The sequence below is a fragment of the Balaenoptera physalus genome (genome assembly GCF_965194825.1).
Source record: "Balaenoptera physalus genome assembly, chromosome: 10".
Taxonomy (NCBI): domain Eukaryota; kingdom Metazoa; phylum Chordata; class Mammalia; order Artiodactyla; family Balaenopteridae; genus Balaenoptera; species Balaenoptera physalus.
In genome coordinates this window covers 97,945,821-97,973,070 of record NC_138889.1, presented here as the reverse complement: position 1 = coordinate 97,973,070, position 27,250 = coordinate 97,945,821, and the positions used below count along the sequence as shown (strand labels likewise).

The 27,250-nt window shown below is 55.2% G+C and overlaps 1 protein-coding gene across 4 annotated transcripts in view; it reads right to left on the bottom strand.

The window, feature by feature from the left end:
* The window catches only part of CD82 (CD82 molecule), a 51,459-nt gene that overhangs the window by 17,269 nt on the left and 6,940 nt on the right, over positions 1–27,250 (bottom strand). For 3 of the 4 annotated variants that reach the window (XM_082410583.1, XM_082410584.1, XM_082410585.1), the window contains exons 2-3: positions 6,930–7,012; positions 1,753–1,825 (exon numbers count right to left, since the gene is read on the bottom strand). In XM_082410583.1, coding sequence (XP_082266709.1) covers positions 1,753–1,825; positions 6,930–6,992 — 136 coding nt within the window. In that variant the 5' untranslated portion in view covers positions 6,993–7,012. Of the gene's footprint in view, positions 1–1,752; positions 1,826–6,929; positions 7,061–27,250 lie in introns of all 4 variants that reach the window. The other variant, XM_082410586.1, reaches the window with a different exon arrangement.

The following is a 27,250-nucleotide window of genomic DNA, read 5'->3' as shown; positions in this document are numbered from 1 at the left end:
GATTCAGTTGGTAAGGGAAGAGCCGTGTCACGCAGGCCTGGCACACAATAGGCCCTGGGTTCCCAGTTCTGACCCTCACTTGCTGTGTGACTCTTAGCAAGTCTTTTTCCTCCCCTTCTCTGAGCCTCAGTTTACCCAAGGGTATAGTGACCGGGCTAGCAGATTGGGGTTTTGGAACTCTGGCTGCCCGGGGAACCCCTGGGAAGATTCTTAAAAACCTCAGTGCTGATCTGGAGTCAGATCCCTCAGGGTGGGGCGAGGCCTTGGTATTTGTAAAAGCACTCGGGTGCATCCAGGGGGCCTCTAAAGCTTGGCCAGCTTGAGATTCTCAGCCCCGAACAGGGAGGAGCAGCAGGAGGTCCCCGGAGCCCCAGTCGGGGTGCAGAGGGCAAAAATGCAGTGGGCGGGCTGGGCCTTGAGACTTTGCTCCGAGATGCAATGCCCGCTGGGTGTGGGCCACAGCCCAGGAAGCGGGAGCCTGGGCCGAGCAGGGCCAAGGAGGATGTGTCGCATGTGGGGAGGGCGTGGGGCTGGAAACCTAAACCTTAGCCCCAGAATGGGGAGCAGCCCGTGCCCCCCCCCCCCCAGCAGGAGTCAGGACTGACAGCCCCAGATGGCAACGGAAGTGGCTGGAGGGCGGATCATCCTTGCTTCCCTTCTTGTGTGAGCGGAGGCCTAGCCCCCAGGGCCCCTCCATCACCCATCCTAGCCTGGTTCCGTTTCATTCAAATCAAGCAGCTGTCACCGGCCAGAGTCCAAACCTGCTGCCTCAGGCAGGGCAGCTGCTGGGAGGGGAAGTGAGCCAAGGTCGCACTTGCTGAAGGGAGTGGCATCTCTGTGCTCTGCTCTGCTTCCCTCCCTCCTCATGACGTCCACTAGAGGCTAGCGCAGCAAGCCTGGCAGCCTTCCTGGAGGTGACTGTGAGTAGATCAGAAAGGCCTCTCATCATCATCATCGGGCTTCTTTTCCTCCAGCTTCAAGAGTGAGACAAGGGGCTTCCCTTACCATGTGCAGCATTTAGGACCAAAGCTCTGGGGGTTCGAGTCCCACACCTATCACTCAGAGGCTGGGTGAACTTGAGCGAGGGACATTACTTCTCTGAGCCTCATTCCTTCATTTGTAAGGCAGGAAGTTCCTACTGCACAGGGCTGTTGTGAGATTAAGACAGTTTATCTACGCCAAATGCTTGGCCCCATGCCTGGCACATCATGACCACAAACGATAGACACTGGGCCCGGCAACTCCTCGTCAGCACACTTGCCTGACCCACCTGGTTGGTGCCAGGCACACAGTAGGCGCTTCACGCATACTTGACGATCTGCCATTCCTGGCCCTTTTTCTGAACTAGGAAGGGGAGGGGCTGTTGGCCATGTTTTGCTGAGCAGGCAAATGGAAGAACTGAGGATGTAAGAGGCTTTCTCAGGTCAGGGCAGAGGGAGGGGGCCAGGATGGAGAACAAGCCTCTCTCATCCCCCACCCAGTGTTCTCCAGACAACAGCAGCTTTGTTTGGGGAGGGAGAGAAAATTCCTTCTGGAAACCCCTGCAGAGAGGCCCAAGGCGGAGCGGTCAGCATGCAGGACCTGGGCGAGGCCCAAGGTGGAATGGTCAGCATGCAGGACCTAAGCAAGGCCCTGAGGGCAGCTAGAAAAGGGACCGGTGTTGAGGTTCAAGTACTCGTGGGAGCAGCCCTGCCTGCTGCCCCGGCCCCCTTTCAGAGGCAGCTGGGGCAGGCGGCACAGAGGGGTCCTTACGCAGGACAGAGATGAAACTGCTCCTGTCGGCCAGGATCCACACCCCGAAGCCCAGGATCACCGCGCCCAGGACCTGGAAGGAGAAAGGGGCAGTTAGTGGGGGGCCGCTCCCAGCTGCCCCTGCAGCCTGGCCTGGGGGACACAGGGGAGCTGCCTCCATCCCTGTCCAGCCCAGGGATGTCAGGGTGGCCTCAGGCCCCGCACCTCAAGTCCAGCCAATTCCAGCAACCCAGACAGCAGGGCCACGAGTGCGGAGGCCCTCTTGCCTCCCCTCTCCCCTACCCTATGCCCACGCGTGGTCAACCTAAGCATACCGGCTCTGGGGGTGCAGCCTCCTGCCAGGGGTACCCTCCTACTTATCTCCTGGCCCTGCCCCAGCCTGGGGGCTGGGAGCTTCCCCAACAAGCCAGGCTCAGGGTGGGGAAACCCTCAAGGGACATGACCGTCAGAGCCCAACCCGTCTTCCAGATCTCTCGGCTCCAAGGCCATCTTCCGCAGGAGGCTTCCTGACCCCCAGGCAGACTAAGGGGCCTCTACTGTGTGGCAACCACCGTGGGACCCTTCTTTAATAGCCTTTCTTTAATAGCCTTTCCCTCTGGGTTCAACTCTGCCGCCTGTCTCTCTGGCTAGACTGTGAGCTCCCTGAGGGCAGGGCTGGGTTGCACGCAGCTCTGTGGGCCTGGGCGCACCAGGTCCTGAGGGCCCCGCGGATGAGTGAGTTCATGAACCAAACTGTGTAAAGGCAGGATTAGAAAAGCAAATGAATGGTGGTGGGGACGGGTGGGGTGGCTGGCATAGGCCCAGGTATTCCCTGCCTCTCTTCCCTCCACCAGGGGGCAGACCCACAACTGGAGCCCACCTCCCCCAGCCAGGATCAGCCCAGCAAGATCCCATTAAGCCAGCCAAGGCTGGGGAAGGGCCTGCAGTCTGGGCAAAAGCACAGATTCCCTTGAGGGGATGGAGGTGGGGAGGCTTGCATCACCCTATAAGTTTGGCCTTTCCCTGGGGCCTGGCCTGGGTCTACCTGGGGGATAACCCACCTTCAGGGTCCCAGCATGTCACCACCCACCTTTACTACCAGCCCTGGGTCCCTGCCTCAGCCATCATCCCGTAAGCTCAGGTGCAAGCGCAGCAGCTACTGATAAAGCCCTCAGCCTGGGATAAGCCGCTCGGTCCCAGGGGTTTATCAGCCTTGCTCTATAGATCTTAAAAACCAGAGCTGGGATGCTGGGTAAGGTGAATGGGGCATTTGCCTCACATGTGAAAATTCAGGGGACACCAAAAACACTCAGGAACCAAGATAAATGAGTTTATAGCAATCATTTTTAAGAAATGAAAATTAATGGGGAAAAAAAATCCATCATGATGAACAAGATATCAAGCTTTTACATAAAGGCAGGCTTGGTATTCCTGATTTTTCCTTTTGAAAAGCAGCGGGGCCCCGATGTGATGCAGTGCCGTGCTGTTTCTGATCCCAAAGTGAGTGCCTCACTCGCCTCACCCTGGCCCAGGTTCCTTAAAGACGACAGCAGCTGACGACCAGGAAGAGGAAGGCACAAGGACCTCCCCGCATTTGTCCCCAGCAACTCACTTGTCCCCTCCTCTCTCCTGGTCTGATGGGCCCTGTTATTGTCCTCACTTGACAGATGGGGAGACTGAGGTCCTAACCTCACCCGAGGTCACCCAATTCACTTATCAGGGGCTCCAAGTCAGGTCTGACTATACAGCTATGCCAGATGGTGGCACATCAGCTGCAGGGATACTTCGGGTCTGTCCCGAGCCTTAGCCTAGAAAGCCAGTCCCTGGGGAGAGGAAGTGCCCACCCACATGTGGGGGCACCTCAGACCACACAGCTTGCTGGGAGGAAGGTGGGCTTTACAGGACCTGGCAGTTAGGTTCCCAAAGACTCCTGAACCCCTGCTCACCCCAGCCTCACACCTCACAGCACAGCTGGCCCGTGGTCTGCCCCTGCCACCTCAGACCCACGTGGCAGAGCCCCTGTCTGCTCACCTCCTGCGCTCACGGGGCAGGGCTGCAGGGAGAACAGTCCTCCCAAGTAGAGAGTTCAAGACAGGGCAGAAAATTCCCTCCGGGCAAATATAATCCCAAAGAGAGTAAAATCCCAGACTGCCCGGCCAAGCTCCTCGGCTCGCCTCCCGGAACCCAGGGAGCGAAGTACCTGGCGCTGCCATTTCAGCTCCCCTGCACGTCTGATGACTGTGGCCTGAGCACCAGGTATGGCTGGATCAGCGCCAGGCCACGGGTCAGCCAGAAACGAGGCCAGGGCAGGGGGCCGACCAGACTCGGGGAGGAACCCCGAAACCCCCTTTCTCTGTGAACCACGACTGGGGCCGCGGGACACACCCCACATTAACACCCCCCCCAGACCCACCAGAATCTCCCGACAGGAGCCAGGAGTCTCACAGCCAGCGTCCTACCCCCAGAACGAACGGCCACGGCAGCCGTGGCCTCAGAGTCTCCTAGGATCTGAGAAAAGCTGACAACAGGGCAATTTTCTGGGGAGTTTGGGGTCCGGAGGGAGTGAAGGCGAGATGTACACGTGTACCCGCGTGCATGCATGAGCACACACGGCAACCAGAGTGATTCTGCCAGACCACGAGTTCAATCATGTAACCGCCTCCCACTGTGCATGAAACAAAGACCCAGATCCTTCCTGGAAGGGCTACGCGGCCCAAGCCCCGGAGAGGCACGCTCTGGCCCACTCCCCCTGTGCTGGACTTCCGCTCCTGCCGCCGGGACCCCGCTCTCCCCAGCCTCACGCATAACTCCAGGCAGCTCTTGCTGACCACCCTGACAAGGTCAAGTGCCTTATTATCTGCTCTCTCTTAGGGGCCATATCCTTCATTCCCAGGACCTCCTACAACTGCAATTTTATCATCCATTTGAGTAAGCATTTGATCGAAGCCCATCATCCCCCAGAACATAAGCCCTGTGAGTGAAGAAGTCACGGCTCTTCTGCTGGTGAATGTCTAGCTGGCACCCAGGACGGGGTCTGAATACACAGGGGTGTCAAACACACATTTGGTGGATAAGTATTTGTGAATGAACACACACACACACACACACACACACACACACACACACACTCTGTCTCCTCTCACTCTCTCCTTTCCCTCTCACCCTCCTGTGATAAAAGCTTCCCCTCTCCCCCACTACATCCCCTCCACCACCATCCTGATGGGCCCCGTCCTGGGCCCCAGCACACAGGGAGTGAACACCTGCCCCCCAGGGCCCTGGAGTGGCTGGGAGGAGGCCAAGAGAGACCAGTCCCCAGAGCTCGGGCCCAAGGGAAGCTCTTCTAGGCTCTGGCTCCATAGGGGAGACTGGGAGCAGAAGGGACACCTTGGCCCCAAACCATCAACCCCTCTCCCTTTCTCCATGAAGTCTCTACCTCCCTCCCTCCCACTGCATGGGAGGAGAGGGGGTGTCTGTGCCCTTGAACCCCAAGCCCCGCCACCTCCTAGGCTATAGCCCAGACTCCTCCCTCCAGTCCCTAGAGCCCCAGGGACAGAACCACAGGGCTCCCACGCTCCCCACCCCACCCTGGCCAGCTGGCCCTTAAAGCTGGACTTCAGCCTGGGAGCCAAGTGCCTGCCAGGAAAGGCGTGCCTGTGTGGGCAGCCGCTTTTTTCCAGAAGCCTGGCCCAGCTGGGAGGGACCTGACCTCCAAGCTGGGAAACCCAGGTGCCCAGGCCCGGTTGCCGTCAGTGGAGGGCCAGAGCTGCAGTGGGGCCCCAGCGCCGTCCTTGAGGGGGGAGCTGGGGCCGGAGCCAAGGTGGACGACCAGTAGGGCAGGCAACAACAGGGCTGTCCACGTGCATGTGCGTGTGTGTGTGTGTGTGTGTGTGCACGAGGGTGTACTTGTGTGTGCCAGAAACATACTTGTAAGTATCTGTGTGTTGGGTTAAAGTTATGAGGGGGAGTTTAGAAAGAGTCTTTATTTTCCAAACTTTCTATAATCCTATGTAACTGGTAATGTAAAACTTTTTTTTTTCTACGAGAAACTCATGTCTGTTGTAGAAAATTTGGAAACTGCAGAGAAGCAAAAAGAATAAAACCCAAATTCCCAGGAATCCCAACACTGACATTCGGAGGTATTTTCTTCTCCTCTCAAAAATATTCATGTATGTGTACATTTTTAAAAATAAAATTGAATCATAATAAATATCCTATTAAAAAATCTGATGTTTTTAACAGTATAGGGTGAACCAACACCATGAGAGGCCACAGTCCCCAGCAGCACTCCTTTGAAGGTCTCTCCAGGCCACTCTCCCCACAGCCCCACCCCCATCACACACACTCACACTCTCACACATGCACACTCATACACTCACACACACACTCGCTCACACCCCCACACCCATATACACTCACACATACACACACACACACACTCACACATAACCTCACATATACTCACACACATATATCTCACACACACACACGCACACACACACACACTCATTCCATCATCCTGGCAACTCCAAGGCAGGAGTCTGCCTTGCCAAACCAGAGAGGAAAATTGGGGCCCCAGGAAAAGCAGCTCCAGATGTGCACAGACCTTATAGCTGGGCGGCCCCGGGGCTCATGACCGGGTGAGGCCTGCCAGGATGGGTCTGGGGAAGGGCCACTGTGTCCTCACCCTGGCCCAGAGCCCAGCCTCCTCTTGCCCACCCTCTGGGAGCTCGAGGGACACCCCCCACTGTGTGGGAGGGAGTGTGATGGGGGCAGTTGAGACCTAGACCTGTAACAGGCAAATTCTTCAGAGCCGGCGGAGGAGGATGGGGAGTCGGGATAGGACGAGAAAGATCCCAGAGGCTCCCCCTACAACTTCCTGATGAGGAGTCAGGGGATGCCCCGGGGGTTCTCCTCTCCCCACGCCCACCTCCGGCCCTGATAGCCCGGGTGCTGCGGCCTCGGCGCTCCAGGAGCGGGGAAGGCTGGGGGAGCCATCCAGTGCTCTGCCATCCAGCCAGCTGGGAACGCTGGGACTCTCCTCACCGCTCCCACCTGCTTCCATGTCCAACAGTCTGGCCTCAGCCCCCTGACCCCAGCCACACCCCACCACCATCCCCAGGCTGGAGGGTCTTGGACTGGGACGTGCCCGGGAGGAGCATCTCTTTTGGAGGCATCTGGGTAGCACGGGTCATACTTACAAAGAAGAGCAAGTTGAAGAGGAAGAGGAAGTACTTGGTGACTTTGATACAGGCTGACCCCATCGTGCTGGTCCAGGAGCTCCCTGGGGAGAAGGCAGGTCGGTCAGCGCAGGGCGGGACCTGGCTGGGGGCTGGGGGGAGGAGAGGGAATCGATGCTGGTGGGTACCCCAGACCCACTGGCCGCAAATCATCCCAGCTCACCCTCCCAACAACCTCATGAGGTAGGTACTGTTTCAGGGGACCTGATCTAAGCCCAGAGAGCTTAGATGACTGACCCAAAGCCATGCAGCAGGGTGTGGGTGGTAGGTGGCAGCTGGGGTCCGGGTCAGCCACTCCACCAGGGCTCAGCCTAGAGGAAAATTATGGAGGAGACCCTTAGGCTCCCTGAGGCCAGAAAACCCAGGAATGGCCACGCCCCTCAGGTCCCACGGGGCTAAGGGAGCCAGCACAGGCAGCTGGGGCCGAGACAGCTGGACTGGGGCAGCTGTGTGGGCAGAGCTGGGCTGGGGGGTGGGGAGAAGCAGGCCACTGAGTAGAGGGAACGGAGGGCCCAAGGCATGGGCTTTATCCCTTCTTCCTCCTGCAAGGGTAAACGGCAGTCCTAAGCCTTGTGACTCTCCCCTGTCCACACGGAGGTCCCCTCACCCTTCTCGTATCTTTTTTGCCAAGTGTGAGCCCAGCTTCGACTTTACACCTCCAGTGACCGGGGTAGGGGAGTTAAGGGGGAGATTGGGGCACAGCATGAAGCAAAGCCTCCAACGAAGGAAAAGACTGCCTGGCAACGAGCATCCCGTCACAAGTGGCATGGAAGCAACATCTGACCGAAGACTTATGGGAGATTCAAGTGCTACGTGGGGAGATGAGACTGAACACTCATCCAGGCTCCAGGGTCCAAGGCCTGGGTCTGAGAAATGCGGGGACAGCAGTGACTCAGAACCAGGGAAGTCCGGCCTCAGCAACTCCACCTGGGGCTTCCCCCAGGCCCAGAGGGGGAGAAAACAAGGGCTTCCCCCCCGCCTCCCCCCGGGTCAGAAGATCCAGAGATCTGAGATCCTGAACCCAGGCCTGGCCCCAGGAAGGCCTGCTGGGGATGGTCCATAAGAAGGAGAGCTATTGTTTCCTCTCTCCCTTCCCAGCGCAGCGCCTGACAACCACAGGCTCTTCGTAAACTGGCGCGGAGCGCAACAGCAAGAGAGGAAAGAGTCTCTCACCAAAGGAGGCCTGTTTTTCTTTCCTATCAGGGACCTGCTTGAGCCTCTCAGCCCCAAGCAGCTTACAGATAAATCATCATTTCCCCAGAAGAACTCCACCACAGCATTTGAGCGGGGTGCCCCAGGAGCGGGACGCTGGCTGCATTCTTGTGAAATTGGAGAAGTGTTGAAACAGTCCTTTGGCAACTGATGTCCGCCAGCCGCGTTGCACAGGCAAGGGAGTGTCTCCACTCTGCGGCTCCCACATCCTCCGCTCAGGCTGGGTGTCCAGGGCAGCCTTGCCGGGTGGCGGGTGCTCAGAAAGGGGCAGTTCTTAGGCAACAGTGAACACCTGGCCTCCCCATCAACAGCATCTGCTCTGGACAGCCACTGGCACGTGTCATCCCTTTAATCCTCACGACCTGCCCAGAAGGTGAGGAAGGTCTTCCTGTCCTGGGGAGCATGGGGTGGGGGGACAGCCTCAGAGAGGTATGAGGTAACTTGCCCGAGAAACATAGCTCATTAGGCAGTGGTAACTCCCGAGGTCAAGATCTGTGAAGGGCTGCCTTCCGGGGAGTGGCCACGGCTGTATAAAGGGGTCTCTGGGGATGGCTGGGATTCCATTGTCCGAGTAGGTGGTGAGCACCAAGGTCACTGCTCAAAGGAGCTCTGGTTTGTGGGCAAGGACGCAGAGGCTGCTGGGCTGGTATCTCCCGATTCTCCAGGCAACCTCGCTGGCCTCTTGTCACTCACACAAATTGTACTAGGCGTAGGGCAAAGAAAGCCCTTCAGCATCCTACAAGCAAACTAAAGCTCAGAGGGGTGAAGGAGCTTGCCCAAGGTCACGAGTACATGGACCAGCAAGGACAGACCCAGTCCTCCTGGCCCCTTAGGCCGCCTCCTCCTCTCCAGGAGGCAGCTGGGTGGGTTCAGACACTAACACAGGAGCCAGGCAGCCCCATGACTGGCAGGTGGGTTGGCCAATCAGGGCAGGCCCAGAGACTACCTAGGAATCACCTGAGGGAAGAGAAGGGGCTGAGAATCAGAGCCCGGGGTGGGTGGCTCCAGGGCCTGTTGGCCAAGATCCAGGATACAAAGTGTTTCTGCCCCGCAAGTGTTGACATTCCCTGCTCACAGCAACACGGAGCAGGAGATGAACGTGTTCTCCACACTGGGCAGAAGATGGGCGGTTCCACGAAGGGCTGGGAGTCAGCTCAGTCTGGGGACGACGTATCCAGGTTGCCCCATGATGGGGGCTGGCATCAACCTCAGGGAGCCCATAACCACCACCAAGCCCCGAGGAGACCCCAAAGTCGGATTCAGAGGGCCTGGGGTTACGCTCTAGCTCCACCCACCCACCCTGAGAGGCCTCGACCTCAGTCTCCTCATCCACAACAATAAGAATAAGGGTTGGTGTAGGGCAGGGAATAGCCAGTTGGGGCCTGTGGATCAAATCCAACCCACCACCTCTATTCTGTACGGCTTGCAAGCTAAGAACAGATATTTCATTTTTAAATAGTTGGGAAAAAATAAAAAGACTATTTTGTAACACGGAAAATAAATAAATAAGTTAAGTTGTCTTGGCACCCAACTGTATTGTCCACAGCTGCTGTCACAGGCAACGGCAGAGTGGGCCGGTTATGACAAGAGACCACTGCCCCGCAAAGCCTAAAACATTTACTGCCTGGCCCTTTACGGAAGAAGTTTGCCAGCCCCTGGGGCAGGGGATCAGATGGTACACACACAAGTGTCTGTAAAAGGTGGCGAGGATCAGGACTTCCATTAGCTCGGGATCTTGGGGGAGAACGAGCTGGGTGGCAGGAATCGAACAGTCAGGAAAGAGAAGACACAGGATCCCTAGACAAGGGTTCGAATCCTAGCTCTGCCAACGCACAGCCACAGAGCAAGGATTCACAGGGCCTCGTTTCCCAACTGAACCCTGTGTTATAAAGAAAAGTGAGATCAGCGCCTGGCACAGTCAGGGCTGGATGAGCTGGAGCTGGGTAAGCGTCTTTATCGGCACTTGTGGAAGGAGTGAAGGGTGAGCGTTTCACTTGCTCATGAAATTAAACAAAGAGAGAGTCTCCCAATATTGTGCTTTACAGAAATACTAGAAGGTCTGCCCATGCTTTCCTGTGAGGATGTCTGGACAGCCACAAAACAAGGGAATGAGATGCAAGCACATCTTATTTGGAAAGTTCTGGAACAGTCACTGACAGCTCTGTGAGCAGAAGGAAGGAGGTGCTGATTTTATGTTATACTCTATAGCAGGTAAACTGACCATTTCTAAGCAACTCCAATTTAAATTGACCAAATATATAATTTTATGCCAAATCAGTTTATACAATGAAATTATTATACTACTAATATTTTACTAACTCCTGCTCATCCTTTAATACACACCTCAGACATCCACCTCCTCCAGGACACCTCCTACTCCAGCCACCCTTGTCACCACCATCAGGGCCACACGCTCCCCACCAACACACATGCTGGTTAGGAGCCCTCCCCCTCTGCTTCCTTCCAATGGCACTGGATACTAGAGCAGTTCCTGCGATGGGCTCTGGCATCAAACTGCCTGGGTTTGAATGATGTTCTATCACCTCCTAGCTGTGTGACCTTGGACAAGTGACTTAACCTCTCTGAACCTCAACTAACTCATCTGTGAGAAGAGGAAAATAAAACTTTTCTGGCAGATTTGCCCAGAGATTAGATTAGATAATGTGGGTAAAATGCCTGGCATGAAGTCGGTTTTCAATAAATGGAGGTTACTATTATAACTCATGATGCTGCACAGTAATTTTCTACTTACTTGCCCATCTCCCCCGTGGACTGTGATAGCTTGAGGGGAAAGACTATGTATTTTCATGTTTTTTTTTTTTTTAAATATAAGTTCTCTCTCTTTTTTTTTTTAAATTATTATTTATTTATTTATTTATTTATTTTGGCTGTGTTGGGTCTTCGTTTCTGTGCGAGGGCTTCCTCTAGCTGCAGCAAGCGGGGGCCATTCCTCATCGCGGTGCGCGGGCCTCTCACTATCGTGGTCTCTCTTGTTGCGGAGCACAGGCTCCAGACGCGCAGGCTCAGTAATTGTGGCTCATGGGCCCAGCTGCTCCGCGGCATGTGGGATCTTCCCAGACCAGGGCTCGAACCCGTGACCCCTGCATTAGCAGGCAGATTCTCAACCACTGCGCCACCAGGGAAGCCCAAGACTATGTATTATTTACAAGGTCAAAGTAGGCTCCCAACAAATTTGCTGAATGAAAGACTAGATGAATGGATGGAGGAAGGGAGGGAGGGAGAGAAGGAGGGATGAGTACATGGATGAAGGGATAGATGGGTGATGGAGGGATGGGTGGATGGAGGGAGGGATGAGTGGACGGATGGTTGGGTGGATAGATGGAGAGGTGAAGGGGAGAGGAAGGAACTTCTACATAGAACACCAGGACTTTCAAGTGCTCAGTCACCCAAAGGGAGTCTGAGATCCACTGCCCCTAAATCAGTGGAGGCTCTCTTTTCAGCCTTCTGTCTTCACCCAAGGGGTGGGGTGGGGGATGTGTAGGCTGAGCACTCTGAGCCACCTCTGCATGCCAGGACCCCCAAGCACGGCTCCCTCGCCTTCCCCGGAGCCCCTGGGGAAGAACCCCTTCTTTAAGAGAACCTCTTGTCTGTGTTGGGGCTCTGTGAGTTCACCCCTGCAGAGTAGGAGGTTGGTTTATCCTTCACTTGAGGTTGGGGAAGGAGCCCTCCAGCCTGACCCCAGAACCTGGGTGTCCCTGAATAGCCTTGGGGAAACCAAGTGGTGCGGTGGTGCAGCCCCTCTAGAGCCAGAGTCCAGAGGTTCGTGCTCGGCGCCTGCTCTGATGGGACGTGCTGTTTGAGACCCAGCACAGGTGACTGTCCCCGGACTGTCCCCGGACCTCCCCGCCCCCCGCCCCGGACCTGCCTCCTCAACGGTCAAACAGCAGGCTGGGACCAGAGCAGCAGCATTTTCCAGAGTAGTTCTTCAGAACACAAGTCCTAGAAGACATGCCCTTAAGAACAAGAGTCTTTGCTGTCACCAAGTTTGTGGAGCGCCAATTCTCTCCGAGAGTCACTGTATATTAGGCACTTGGTGTCTCCAAGACACCTGGCAGTAAACACTGCTGACTTAAAACCATCTTTCACTCAACAGCCTAACATCACGTGGAATGCATATTAGACTCTTGAGGGTCCCTTGGGGGCCAGGGCTCCTGGACTCCACGCGCTGCAGGATTCAGAGGAGGCGAGGAGATGCACGGCCCTTCGACCCACCAGCTGGCTCAGACCCAGCACCTAACAGCCATGTTTGGGTCTCTTCCTCATTCCCCTCATCCCACAGCCCAAATGCGTCTCCTCCAATCCACCACCTCTCCTGGCCCAACGCCTCACCTCCCCCGCTGGGCCAGTGCAGCTCCCTGATTGGTCACAGGCTCCACTCCTGCCCTTGCCAAGCTGTTATGCACACTGCAGGGAGGGCTCTTTGAAAAATGCAAACTAGATCTTGTCACTCCCTTGCCTGCACCCCTCCAATGGTGATGTAGCTGACACTTTGCTATAAAATCCAGACTCTTATGTGGCCAGCGGGGCCCTGCCTGGTTGGCCCTGCCCCTCCTCGGTCCTCAGCACCTCCGTCCTCCCCATCCCACCTTCATCCCTAAGGCCGCTCTTTCTTGTTGTTCTGTACACCAGGCCCCTGCCCACCTGAGCGCCTTTGCCCTCACGGTTCCTCTGCCAGGAGCACTCTTCCCCCAAAGCCCCTGGCTGGCTCCTTCCCTTCCTATAAGTAGACTGAGCTACTCCTCCCGGAGGCCCTACCCGAACACCTGATCTATACAGCAGGCCTCAACTCTAGCTGTGCTTAGAACCAAAATATGCCCATGCACAGCCACCTGTCCTTGCCTAGGCAAGTCATCAGACTCCTGGGTATGGGTGGCTTCCCTGACGACCCTAAGGAGGAGCGGCTTTGACACCTGGGCCTGTCACATGACCCTGCTCATTGCAGTCATCCTACTGGTCCCCTGGGGTATCCGGAGCCCCCATTAGAATATGGTTCCTTCAGGGGAGGGGCTGCGTCTGCGTCATTTGCCCCGTACCCCAGAGCCTAGGACAGTGCCTAGCACGTAGTAACCCCTGGATGTGTATTTGCAGGAAGAAGGAACAGAAAGGGGAGTCTGGGGAGGTCAGGAAAGGTTTCTTAGAGGAGATAAGAAAAAACAACTTTGATCCTGCAACTGGAGGTTTCTGGGCCTTAAAACTGACATCACTGGCTTGTGGGGAGGGGGTTGCTTCCTCCCAGGACTGGATTTTAATCTCCTCTGGGTCAGAAAAGCCTGATAGAAGCCATGAACGCTCTCTCTATAAAGATGCATGAAGACAGGCAGGTACATGCTTTCATCCGGTTTCAGGGGGTCACTAACCCTGGAAAGCCAGGACTTACTTTCCCCATCTCCCAGTTGCTTTAGAGCAGTGGCCCCCAGCCTTGGCCATACATTAGAATTATCCGGAGAGCTCTAAACTGTGCTGGTGCCTGCCCCGCCAATCCCCTCCCCCAAGCCCCTGAGATCCTGATTTAATTGGCCTGGGGTGCAGCCTGGGCATTGGGGTTTTTTTTTAAGCTTCCCAGGGGATTCTCATGTATTGAGATCCAGCTTGGCCTGGTCCCTCGGCTCTGAGTGGGAGGCAGGAAGGCCTGGGGTCCCTGGTGCAGCAGGTCCTGGCTGGGGAGAATCTCACATGAAGCTTCCTGTACCTCTGCTCCATCCTCCACTTCCTGAAGGCACATTCCTGGCATCATTCACCAGAGAGCAATATCCCGCTGTGCAGAAGACTTTTGAGATCATTGCATTTCTCAGAGGGGCCAGAGAAAGCAGGAGACCACAGGTCACAGAGCAAAATCAGGGTTGCGCACACAGTGGAGGACCTGCAGATTCCTGGTCCAGGCTTTTCTCTTTCCATCTGCTGTCCTGCCCCAGCTCACCGGGCCTTCCGCATAGAGATTTAAGGAGAACTGGACTCAAGAGTCACACAGCAGCCCTTGGTTCCCACCCCTGGATCTGCTACATATGGGCCACGTAACCTACAGAGCTGCCTCCTTATCAGTGAATGGGGAGACTAAACCCACCCACCCCTCACAAGTGTGAAGGTGAACTGTAATCAGGCTGGCACATAGTAGGGCTCGATCCATGCTGGCACCCTGGCCCCCTCCTCCCACTCTCTCTGCCTGAAGATGCCAAATCTGCCACATCTTACCAGCTGTGCGGCTTTGGGCAGTCAATTCACCCCTCTGCCTCAACTTTCCCACCTGTAAAATGGACTTAATAATGGGCTATGGTGAGGCTTACATGAGTTAGTATCCATAAAATGCCTGGCACCTAGTAAGTGTCAAGTAAAAGCCACCAATTATGATGATGATGATTATTATCCGGAAGTTGCTGATTTCCTGACCAACAGTCTGAAGCCCTCTGGGGGCCTAGATCCAGCCTCCAGATACATGCCTAGCCTGGAGGCTTCTGTGCCAGAGAGTAACTACTGCTGCTCTCAGGCAAGGTGGGTGGGGTGAAACAGGGCAGGGCTGGGCCACCTAAGGAAGGAGGCCTCTGCCCTCCACAAGGGCAGGGCCTCTGTCCCTGAGCCTCTGGGCTGTGCCTCAGGGGCCTGCCTGAGACTTGGATGTCCAGCCAGTTTGGTGAGTCAGACAACTGATCCGTGGGAGCTCAGTCAGCTTGGATAGAAAGTGGAGTGAGAAAGCCTGGCCTGGCTGTCTACTCTGGAAACCTGCCTGTCAGCAGACACTCCACCTGCAAGCTGGTTCTTGGCCACCCAGCTCTGCAGTTCTCTGGACTTTGTCCCGATTGCCCATGAAAAGAGACTGGTCACAGGTGGCTGTGTTTGTTTTCATGTGTGACAGGTGATGTGTTTCCTGAAACCCATGCTGACTCCAGGGGCTGGCTTTTTGACCTCCCTACTACCTTATTTTTCAATCTTGGGTCTTACCTTTTCCCCTTGTTGTTAAAACAGAAAAATAAAAATAAAAAGCTGTTACCCGGGACTTCCCTGGTGGCACAGTGGTTAAGAATCTGCCTGCCAATGCAAGGGACATGGGTTCGAGTCCTGGTCCGGGAAGATCCCACATGCCACGGAGCAACTAAGCCCATGCGCCACAACTACTAAGCCTGCGTGCCACAACTACTGAAGCCTGTGCACCTAGGGCCCGTGCTCCGCAACAAGAGAAGCCACCGCGATGAGAAGCCCATGCACCACAACAAAGAGTAGCCCCTGCTCGCCGCAACTAGAGAAAGCCCGCGCGTGCAGCAATGAAAGACCCAACGCAACCAAACATAAATAAAAAAAAAAAAAAAAAAAAAAAAAGCTCTTACCCTGGCAACCAGAAAATCAGGAGGCCATAAAGCATGATTAGGATCTCACATTTCCTTCAAGACTTAGGTTTGAATCCCAGCTCTGTTTCCTCTTGTGTGACCTTAAGCAAGGGAGTTACTGAACCTCTCTGAGGCCAACGTCTCATCTCTAACATGGGGATACTAGCAGGAACCCCCGTCTCGTAGGGTTGTTGGAGGACTGAGATGGGGCGAATAAAGAGCTCTGGGGGCACTGTCAGCTGCTCACAACGCAAGTGAGCAAACCCCACCACCACCAACACCATGGCGTGGAAGAAACACATCCAGATCAGACCTCCCCAGGAATCCCAGGATTTTAGAGCCCAAGGCCTCCTGTTTGTCTTACAGATGCCGAACCCAAGGAGCAATGAAGGACAGCCCCGTCACATGATCCCATGTGCCGGTGTGACAGGCTCCTGTTCTCCTGAGGACCTTAACAGCCTGAAGCTGGGACTGACCCCTGACATTTGGGGGAAGGAGGCCAGGGGTAGCAGAGGAATGCAGGCCACCAGCCACCCTGGCCAGACTATGGCAGTAGAGTGACAGCACTTTTTCATTTGTATAATGCCATTCCCATGGTCTCTCATTTAATCTCTGTAACAACCCCCTGAGATATTACTACCCTATTTATTAGCAGATGAAGAAACTGAGACTCAGGTTCAGTGACCTGCCTAAGGTCACACAAGTAAGTGGCTAAGCCCTGATTGAACTTTAGGTCTGACCTGAGACGAGAGCTCCTTTCTCTTCACCTGCTGACAAAATGAATGAGGTCAATGGTGGAGCCCGCCCACCTCACCCTGCCACACCTCAGTCTGCTTGCCTGACACCCCATCTTACCCCAGCTCTGAGGCCTGACTCTTGGCTTCCGTCAGGAAGGAAAAGATCAGCCCCACCAATCTTGGCCACACTGTTCCTTCACTGGCTGCTGAGGCCAACAGATGTGGTCCTTCCTTGCTTTTCTCTGAAACCCAAGCAATGAGACCAGAGGGCTTTCAGCATAGAGAAGGGGCCACTCTGACAGAGGGTGCAGTTTTGGGGAGAGCAGACACTTTGAAACTTGCAGCTTCCCCACTTGGCCCAATGCAACCAAAGATTCGAGCTGAGGTTGAGCCATAGTCTCTGACCTCTCCCTCTCCATGGCTCCCTTTCCTACTTTTTGCAGGCTGCTTGGTCCCCATGCAAACCCTGCTCCCTCCCAATCCCAGGTTCTAAGGCTTGCACACTCAGATTCACAGTGCTAGAAAGGCCTTTGACATCACCTACTTTAGTCTCCATTTATACGATGAAGAGACTGAGGCCCAGAGAGGACCACGAATCCCCACCCTTCTGGGGAGTGTATTTGTACAGGGCAAGGAGGGGACTGGTTAGAGCCATCAGTACTTTCCAACATGTTTCACATCATGATACATGTAGAGAAGTACACATATTTGTTCAGCACCCTGATGTGGACAGACAACACTGAGCCTGGTCTGAGGTGACCCGCCCAGAGCTCTGTTCCCGGGGCTGAGGAGATAACCAGCCATTCGGGCACATCAGTTGGGAAGCCCTAAGTTAGCGGGATATTTAGGACTACATGAGAGGCTGCCCAGGAGCCCCACAGTCTAGGGGCCCTAACAAGAAGACCCAGATTGCCAGGTGGGCTCTCAGGGGTCAACTACCTTCTGAGGACCCCTCCCCAGCCCCGTGGTGGGAGGGAGAATAATGAACCAGTTCATAGTATGCACTTTGAATTGAGAGAGACCTAAATTCTAATCCCATTTCACAGAGCTGTGTAACCTTTGGCAAGCTGCCTACCCCCCTGAGCCTCAGTGTCCTTATCTGTAAAATGGGGATATCAAGGCTTGTCCAGGAAGATGGTGGAATCAGCTTGCCAAACCCTAGAAAGCAAGCATGACAGAGGCAGGAGTCTCTGGGAAGAGGTCGTGTTAGGCAAAGAGTCCCTTCCTTACATGGCAGGAGGAGGGTATGCATAAAGACTCTCCCTTAAGATGTGGGACACACAAAGATTCCTACAAACTGACCCTGGAAAGTTATCGACACCCAAGAACTTGAAATAGATGTCAGGCAGAGGGAGGACTGATGAAATGAATGTGAACGAAAGCATCCCCATGTGAGTGGTGCTTCACAGATCTTATCTTATTTAACCCCACATCCCCCTGCCATGTGGAGAGCATGGCTTCGTCATCTCTGTTTTTTGTTTGTTTGTTTGTTTGTTTAACATCTTTATTGAAGTATAATTGCTTTATCATCTCTGTTTTACAAGCAGGGTGTCTGGGGCTCAGGAAGGTGGTGGCACTTGCTCCAGTCACATGGAGGACAGTGGCCGAGCTGAACTTTGTCCTCCAGACCCTCTGACTCTGGAGTCCAATGTCCTACCTGCTTTGTGATACTGCTCCTTACTGCCAAGCCTTCTCACATGGGGTCACCCAGCATCAAAGCCCATAGAATCAGAGTACCCAGGAGTGGGGCCAGGTGTCTGCAGGTGTAACAAGCACACAGGGGTTGTGGAACTCTTACCCTACACCAGCCAGCTATGGCAGCGGTGGGTGCAGAGGGCCAGGCTGAACCACCAGGATGTGAGTGAACCCAGGCCTAACCCTCAGAGGCGACCTCAAGGGGGCAGCAAGCCTCCCCCCAGAACCGCTCATGGGTCAGAAGGCCTGAGGGGCTGCCCTCCCAGAGGGCTCCCAAGAGGCCATCTCTGCTCAGTTTCCGTCCTCAATCAATGCAGTTCTTTGACCCCCAACTCTGGCTGGGCCCGGAGCTGGACATAGGAAGTGGATGCATAAAACCCACCCCTGCCCTCAGGGAGTGCTCAGTCTGGAGAAGGCAGAGACAGGAAAGCAAGCAATTACACACCAGCATCATCATAAAGCAGCACGGTGATTCTACCCCGCCTCCAGCTCTTCCTCTGTGGGACAGGATGGGCTCTTTAGAACACAGCCCTCAGTATTCGATAATAACAAAAGCTAATGTTTTTGCAGTTACTATTTGCCAGAGACTGTGCTAAGCGCTTCACATGGCTTACTTTATCCTTGCAATGACCCTATGAGGTAAGCACTGCTTTTAACCCCATTTCACAGTTGAAGAAACTGAGACTCAGGGTGAAGGGATTTGCCCATGGTTACACAGACCACAGGGCTGGGAGCTGAACCCCAAAACCTGACCCAGAGCCCCTGAGCATTACTGTCATGCTGCACTGCCTGCAGAAATGAAGTTATAAACAATAGGTAATTAAAATAACCTCACCAAGGCCCAACCTACATTAACTGGGTTTCACAGCCCAGCCTCCGGACCCAGCCAACTGAAGACACTCTGGGGAAGCACTAGGCATCAGGGACCAGCTCACACACCCATCCCAGGGCCTGGACAGCTGGGCGCAGGTGGCTAACAAAGGGTTACCCTCTTGGTTAGGGCGGCGGAGATGGAGGCTGGGAGCTGGGTGTGGGGAGGCTGGGAGCTGGGTGTGGGCCCTCGGCAGGGTGGCAGGGTGATTAGGGAGAAGGAGGGGGGCTCTAATCAGGGACCTCACATGGCAGCAGTCACAGCACACACCCTCCAGACCCTGGGCTCAGGAAGGAAGAGATGGGGCCACTGAGATGCCACCTCCTCCAAGCAGCCTTCCCGGAGCATTCTCCTACACAGACGCTCATGGAGCACTATATGGCAGCCCCAATCATCTTGGCATGAGTAGTTAGGGTAGGCATTGGACGGATGTGGGTTCAAACCCTGGCTCTGTCTACCCATCACTGTCACTTAACTTTTCTGAGCCTCAGTTCCCTCATCTGTAAAATGGGCTAATACTTCCTACTTCCCAAGCTGTAGTTCTCAGCACCTTCCTAGGCTTAAGAGCTATTTTGGCTTTGGGGATATTTGATGAGAGAGAGACAGAGACAGAGAGGGAGGTGAGTGAGACACAGTAAAGGCAAAGTGCTGCACACACAGGTATACAGAGGTATGTTTTCTCTCATGGGTCCTGGGGGGAAACACAGAAAAGATGGAGAGTGAGGAGGGCAAGGGCAGGTCTGTAACTCCAAGAATTTGGAGGTGCAGGGTAGGGGGTAGAGGGGGGTCTTCCACCTGAGACCCAGCTAGAGGCCGCTCGGCCAGGGGAGGAGGGGGCAGTGCAGGGCCTCTGGGCCCTCCCCGCTCTGTCCTTCAGTCCCTCCGCCTCACCAGTCTCTTCCCCTCTGTATCTGTCCCTCTCTCTGTTGGTGGCTTCCTCCAGCCTTTCCCTCTGCCCGTCTCTCCCTGTTTCTGAGACCAGCTCTCAGGTCTCTCCCTCTCACGTCCTGAGGGCCTCAGACCATCCAGAGCGTCCAGGGCACTCACTCCAGACACAGGGCCCGGACTCCAGCACAGCCAGCCCTCCCCGTGGCGGGCACCTGGCTCCAGGAAGGGGTGGCCCAGGGGCCCCACTTCCACAGTCAGCTGCAGGGGTCCAGGCCCTCCGGGGCTGGGAGGAAGGGCTGCACCTCCCACATGGCAGGTAGAGCCCAAGCCCCCCAGTTCCCAGGCAGGGCGGCGGCCATTTAACCCACCCAGACACCTGGCAGTTGGGGCAGGAAAGCGGGTCACAGAGGAGACCAGCACAGCCTGTCAGGGATCCCCGTCCAGGGCTCCCTGGGCCTCTTGGGTCCTCAGGGATTGCTAGGGAGCAGGGCTGGGACGGCTCCAGCTCCCCTAGACTGGGCTCAGCCAGGGTGGCCTTGGGCCTCAACACCTGCTACAGCCTCCAGAGATGCTCTGGCTTCAGAGGCATGGGAGACTGATGGGGGCATTGGTTGTGGGGCAGGTAAAAAGAGAGGCGGGGAGAGTGAGAGATGCAGAGGCAGAGATGAGGGGAGAGAGGCAGAGGCAGAGATGAGGGGGGAGAGGCAGAGAATGGCAGGCAGAGATGAGGGGAGAGAGGCAGAGAATGGCAGGCAGAGATGAGGGGGGAGAGGCAGAGAATGGCAGGCAGAGAAGGACAGGCAGATCCCAGGTGGAGGGAGCCTCCCGTACAGCCAGGGCTCCGGCCCACAGACCTCAGGCCCTCTCTCTGGTCTCCACGGGAAGCCCCCGGGGGGGCCCTGAAGCAAAAGCTCACCTGGCGTGCAGGCCTTGCTGGCCCAGGCAGGACCCCACCCTGGGAGCCAGCCCAGCTCCGCCCCGCAGCCCTCCGGAGTGCTCACCACCCTCCCGCCCCCGGTCCCCACAATGGCCCATCCCCTCCCCAGACCATTCCTCTTAGCCTTGGCCTCCCCCAGATGCTTCGAGTGCCAAGCGGTGCCCGGACAAACACACCCACCCACACACACGGGCACACACCCCCCTCTGGAGACTCCTGAGCAGGCTGGGTCCTTATCACCAGAAAGGTGCTGGAGCCACTCCCGGGCCCTAAGGGAGCTGAGGCAGGGCGAGGGACTTGACCTCAGCCCGCAGCGCCTAAGCCACAAGGAGCACGCAGGTCCCAAACAGCCCCGTGGAATCCCCCCAACTCAAGCCCTGGGGAGGAAAGAGCAAAGCCCAGCCAGGTCCTCACTAACTCATTCCTCTCCCGTAAACCTCAGCTTCCCCCCCTCAGCAATGGGGATAGTCCCTATGCCAGCCCCAGAAGCAGGGATACTGCCCCCGCCACCCTGGAGACCTAGGACTCCGCCACCCTCGCCTTCTCTCAGCCCACTTCCCACTCCCAACTCCAGGGGCACGCCTACAGCAAAATTCAGCCAAGGATACAAGCACCCACTGAGGGCTGGGGTACGGGGCTGGGTAGAGAGGTCGTGAGTCCCCACTGTGGGCTTTGAAAAGTCCTCTCCCCTCTCTGGGATGACAACAATTCACTCCTACCTTATAGGGAGGAGACAGGCTTGAGGAATCAGAATGCTCTAGCACAATAAAGGGAAGTACGGTGATTATTATCACCGTGAGAAGGTTCCAGGCCACAGAGAGTTGGGAGAAGGAGTGTGTGCAGACAGACAGACAGAAATGGAAAGGAAAGGGGCTTGGTGCTACCGGAAGGGGTCTGTGTCCCCAGTGAGCCCCAGGGGCCAGGGGTGGGGTTCCGAGAGTTCTCAGCGCAGGGACCTTGAGTCAGGCAGGGCTTCAGGCCTGGGCCGGCTCCCTGCGCTGCACAGGAAGAAACGAGCCCAGACGGATGGTGACCCCGCAGGCCAGGCCCAGAGCCAAGAGCACAGCAGCCTGGTGAGCCTCCAGGTGGCCAGAGGGAAAGGGGGCTGTCTGTGTCGCAGCAGGAAAGCGGACATGGAAATGAACTGACTGGCCGGACTCCAGGCTCCTGGGAGGGAGCACGCAGCACTTCAGGTCGCCTGGATTCCCACCCCTACTCCTCCAGCTCTCCCAGGAAGCCCTGTGTGACCCTGAGAACACAGGTCAGAGGCGTATGCTCCCCCCCCCCCCACAGACCTGGAAACTGAGGCCCAGGAGGTACTGTGCCCAGGGTCACAACGTGAGGCTGGCAGAGCCTGTTTGGAGCTAATTCTGTCCCTCTGCCCAATCCTTCCCCTGTTATCTGCCTAGAATACCTCCCAGCTAGAGAAGATAGAGTTCAGGCCTGACACCAATGCCCAACCAGACACGCATCCCAGGGGGTTGGGTGGGTGGAGGAGGAATGAAACCCAAGCTGACTGCAGGCAAGGGGAGGGATCTGCACTTCCCGAGCACCTCAAACCCACGAGACGTCAGCGGCAGGTGTTTTGCATATTGCATCTCACGCCAGCCTCACAGTGGTAGGTGAGGAAGATAGCTTTCTTATTTTTATAAAGAAGCCAGTGGTCAGAGAAGAGAAGTGGCTTGCTCGGGGTGGGGGAAAAGTATGAGTCACAGGTCTGAGGCTGACCCTGAGGGACTCAGCTGTCCCCAGCCCATGCAGACCCAGCGCCCTGAGCCCCGCCAGCCTGACAGACCCCCCAGGGCTTGGGCCCAAAGGAACCACAGTCCCTGCTCTCATGGCCACCCTGGTGAGTTATCTAACCCTGTTAGCCAGTTTACCCGTTGGACAGAACCCAAGACAGTTGAGTTGGCTTGGCCACAGGGAAGAAGGCGGCTAGAACTGGGTCTGGAGGGACAAGGAAGACGCAGATCAGGAGATAAGGGAAGAGCTGAGGGCATTCAGGCAGAACCACAGGGCAGGGGCACCGAGGCCTGAGAGTCTGGAAAATTCTGTATCGTGTATCAGGAGGGCAGGCACAGTCCTCAGAGCAACGAGGAGCTGAGGTGGGAGGCGGACCTTGGCCAGAACCCCCTTCCCACCAGGGACCTCAGATGTCCGGGTCTGGGCAGGAACCGGTAACAGGGGCAGCCTGGACCACCCTATCTTCCTTCCCCACGGTTTCTGGCCCAGAGTGAGGATCTCCGGCCAGCCTTTCCTGGAGTCCTGGGCCCCTGGCACCCAAGAGCCACCACCCCAACTAAGAGCCCTGGGATCCCCAATCCTGAGCTGAGAATAGAAAGGAGCCCAGAGTTCTCCCTCCTTACTTAGGATGCAGCTTGGGGTGATGGACCAGGCTCAGGATGGGGAGCAAAGACAGCACAGGTTCAAGTCCTGGCTCTATCCCCTCCTTAGCTGTACGATCCTGGGCATTTCACTCACAGCCTCTGTCATGATCTGTAAAATGGGCTCAGTAATAATACCCTCCCTGCCTATTTCATAAGGTGCTGGGAGGCTTGCAGGAGTAAGTACGTGAGAAAATGTCCACTGCTAAAAGCTATAAAGCATAAGGTATCATTATGAGGTGAATGGCGCATGATTTGAACTGGGTCTCCTGGTGGCTGGGCCAGGGTCCTCCCACTGCAAGACCCTGAGTCCCAGGGGGGCCCTGCCCCTCGGGCTGACGCTCTTTGCATGGATGGTGGTGGAGCACAGGCTGAGTCTCCCACGTCCCAGCTCCTTCCGTCCAGGATCCGCTGCCATGCCAGACCAGGGGGCCCAGCCTTGGAGATTGGAACTGAAAGCCCAGCTCTGCCTCCTTCAGCTGTGACGTTGGGCAAGTCATTTCAGCCCTGGGAGCCTCAGTTCCCTCATCTGTAAATGGGGGCTGATGATAACCTCTGCTGGGGGGAGGGTGCTGCTGGCAGGATGACCTGACGTCATGGCTGCAAAGTGCCCAGAGCCGGGCCTGGCACACATCAGATGCTCAACAGGTGAGGGTTCTCTCCCTTCCCTCTACTGTGCCCGCCACACAGCGCCCAGGCTCAACCAGAGAAAGTTTCTAGCCTCCCGGAAAAGTGGCCCAGAACAATAACTGGGAACATATACTGGCTGGAGAACACTGGATCTCGGAAGATCACGTTGCTGAATGGTTAGTGGGGGTAAAAAGTAGAGCAAGACCCTGGCTCAGAGATGATGGGGAACCTGCCTTCCCAGCCCCCTCACTTGGAGTCCACCAGGGCAGGCACAGGGTTCAGGGAAGGCACCTCTGCTCCTGCAGCACACCTGCATGAGGTAAGCCTAGAGAGTGTGTGTGTGTGTGTTGGGGTCGGGGTGGGGAGTGAGATTCAGGAGGAGCAGGGAGAGGTGACAAGGCCAGGGGTCCTGTATTAGCGCTCCTACCGGCTTTCAGAGCATCCTTGGATCTATGAGATCGCCTGTCAGAGCCTCAGTTTTCCTTTCTGTAAAATGGGGATGGTGGTAATCATCTTATCCTCTTGCACATGCCTATATAACAGTGCGTACTGGAGAAGGGGTGATGAAGTGGGGGTAGGGGGAAGGTGAGTTCAGATCTCACACGAGCCTTTATTAAACAAGGCAAGGTTCCTACTGGCAGCAGCCCCAGGAGCTGAAATTCACTACACAGCCTCCCCTGCCCCAATCCACTACTCCACTGGTTCTCAAAGTGTGGTCCCACACCCAGAGCAGCGGCATCTCCTGGGAACATGTTAGCAACACACATTCCCTGGCTGCACCACAGACCAATGGAACCAGAAACTCTGGGGGTATGATCTGTGCTTTAACAAACCCTCCAGGAGACTCTGATGTATATCAGGGTTTGAGAACCACTGCACCAGCCCATGACCCCCCAGCCCTACTCCAGAGAAACCTCCTCCTACCGACTCATCTCACTTTCCCTGGCTCCCAGAAGGCTGCTGGGGAGGAAGGAGTCACCATGGAGAGAGGTCATTAAAGAGTAAAGATCCCATAATTAGTTAATGACACCGCAGGCTCCCGGAGAGGAGGAGGGTCCAAAGTCAGACTACAATGGAGGAGGAAAAGCTCCTCCATATCTGTTCTTCTCTTTCTGTCTGACTCCTGTGCACCCACACACGCCCCAAGAGCCTGCCCCCCTCCCTCCGTGAGCTTGCTAACCAGCACCGAGGGACAGACAGTGCCTCTCGCCCCAGGAGAGCTGGAGCTACATGTGCGGGTACATGCTTGGGGAAAGGGCTTTTCCCCAAGAATCTGGTCCTTGGACCTTGAGTTTAAAAACCATCTGATGAGACAGCCACTTCGAAGAATTCAGTCTGTGAAGATCATTAAAGTTGAGAACAAAACAGACGTATGGACCAGGTGGTCACTATAGCAATGTGGGTACTAATGAAAAATTCTAAACAGCCTAAGTGTGCAACAGCAGGGGAATGCTTAACTGGGTCACGGCAGATCCACGTGGTATGATACTAGGGAGCTGGGAAACACGCTGTGGAAGAATATTGAATAACGTGGAAAAATCCTCCCTCTACAATGTTAACCTAAAAGTGGCAGCACAGGAAGTGGTTCATAGGGTATGATCCCAATCTTGTGTGTGTGTGTGTGTGTGTGTGTGTGTGTGTGTGTGTGTGTGTGAGTGTGTGAACACCAAACTGTTCACAGGACATCTCTGAGTGGTTATTTCCTCCTTTGCATCTGTTCTTCACCCTCCAACTTTTCCCACAAAACTATTTCTTCAATGGGCCTTTTTTTAAAGGGCCCATTCATTCAGGTAGAGATGAAGGCTTTTTAAAAAAGTTGACAGAAATGGATTGGGATTGACATACACACACTACAATATATAAAATAGATAACTAGTAGGAACCTACTGTATTGCACAGGGAACAGTGCTCAATACTCTGTAATGACCAAAATGGGGAAAGAATCTAAAAAAGAGTGGATATATGTATAACTGATTCACTTTGCTGTACATCAGAAACTAACACAACATTGTAAATCAACTATGCTCCAATAAAAATTAGTAAAATAAACAACAACAAAAAGTTGACAGAAATGTCTCTTTGCTACATCAGAATCACTGGCCTGAGGATGGGGCAGGGCGCTACAAGGGAGGTCTGGTTACCCTCCCCCACACCCAGAGAGCCATCATACTCTACATGGTCCCCAAGTGGTCCCCAACGCATGATCAGGACCGACAAGTAGAAGGGAGAGTGGGTTTGTTCAAATTCTACACAATATTTTTAAAGAGTCAGATATGTCCAGACATGAAAGGTAGTGAGCTCTCCAAGCCTTGAGGTGTGCGAGCAAAGGCTGAATGTCGTCCATGGGATCGGATCGAGTAGGTAGGTTGACTCAATGAACTATAATGCTGCCCACAAGACTACGATCTTGTGCATCTAGTCACAAGCCCCCAACTTTGCCCTCATACTAAGCCAAAAGCACCCAGGTCGAGGCTGGGCTCAGACAGTCTTATAGAGGACCAGGCCCATAGAGGTCTAAGGCCTTCCTGACCCCCAGATCTCCAAACAGCCCTGGAAAGCTCCTTCACTCCGGACCGGGGACCTCGGTCTTTGGGGAGGAGGACTCTGTCATTTCCTCAAAGGGGTGGAAGGCACAGCCTTGATTCATCACTATCACCCTCATCATCCTCTGGCTTGTATGGAAGCAGTATTACATGCTGGGCCCACCACTAAGCATTTTACCCAGAGCCGCTATCTCATTTAACCCTCATCGAAATTGGTGAGAGAGGGGATCAGAGGGGCATTTGAGAGCCCCTGAATGACACAGCCTCCTGCCGCAGTTACTCCTCTGCTGTGAGTTCAGAGAGGTCAGAGGGTCAGGGAGGTGACTTGCCTACGTGACCGTCAGTGACCCAGGGCCTAGCTAGCCACCCACTCATTTGCAGTGGGATCTCAGACAAATCAATCATCCCCTACCCCCACTGAGTTTCTATTTCCTTTATAAATGAGGACGTCTCATCATGTCCCGTTGCAACAACATTCTAATATTCCATATCCTAAGACAGTGGGTGGGAGAGTAATTTTCCAACTTCAGTAGTAGAATTACTCATTGCTATCATTATTGTTAGCAACGTCAAATTAACACTGAGTGTTTGCCTACCAGGCATCATTGGAAGCGCCCTGTAGTTACGAGGAGGAACACATATTCCTCTCTCCGCTTGTTTCCCTGAGGAGGGACCTCTACGGGGAGAACACCTCAGGCCTCGCTCCACCCACTTCTTCACTTCAGGCCAGGACCCCAGCAGTGGGTTATCTGATTGGTTCATCTGGGAGACGTACTGGGCACGCTCAGCGGCTGCCCGCGGGGAGTGTTCATTCTGGGCTGCTCCTTCGCATAATACCAGCCCCTGCAGGGAGGCTGGCTCCAGCTCAGAGTTGCCTGTGACCGGACCGTAACTCTGCCAGTTCCAGGGCAGACGGTTAGCCAGCCCTCTGGGGACCGGATCTAAAGCCACGTTCTCGGGGCTTCCTTTGGAGCTCCATCTTTGTCAACTGTTCTTTTCACTTGGTTCCAAATTCAGAAGAAGAGGGCTTTCCTCGCAACTTAAACAA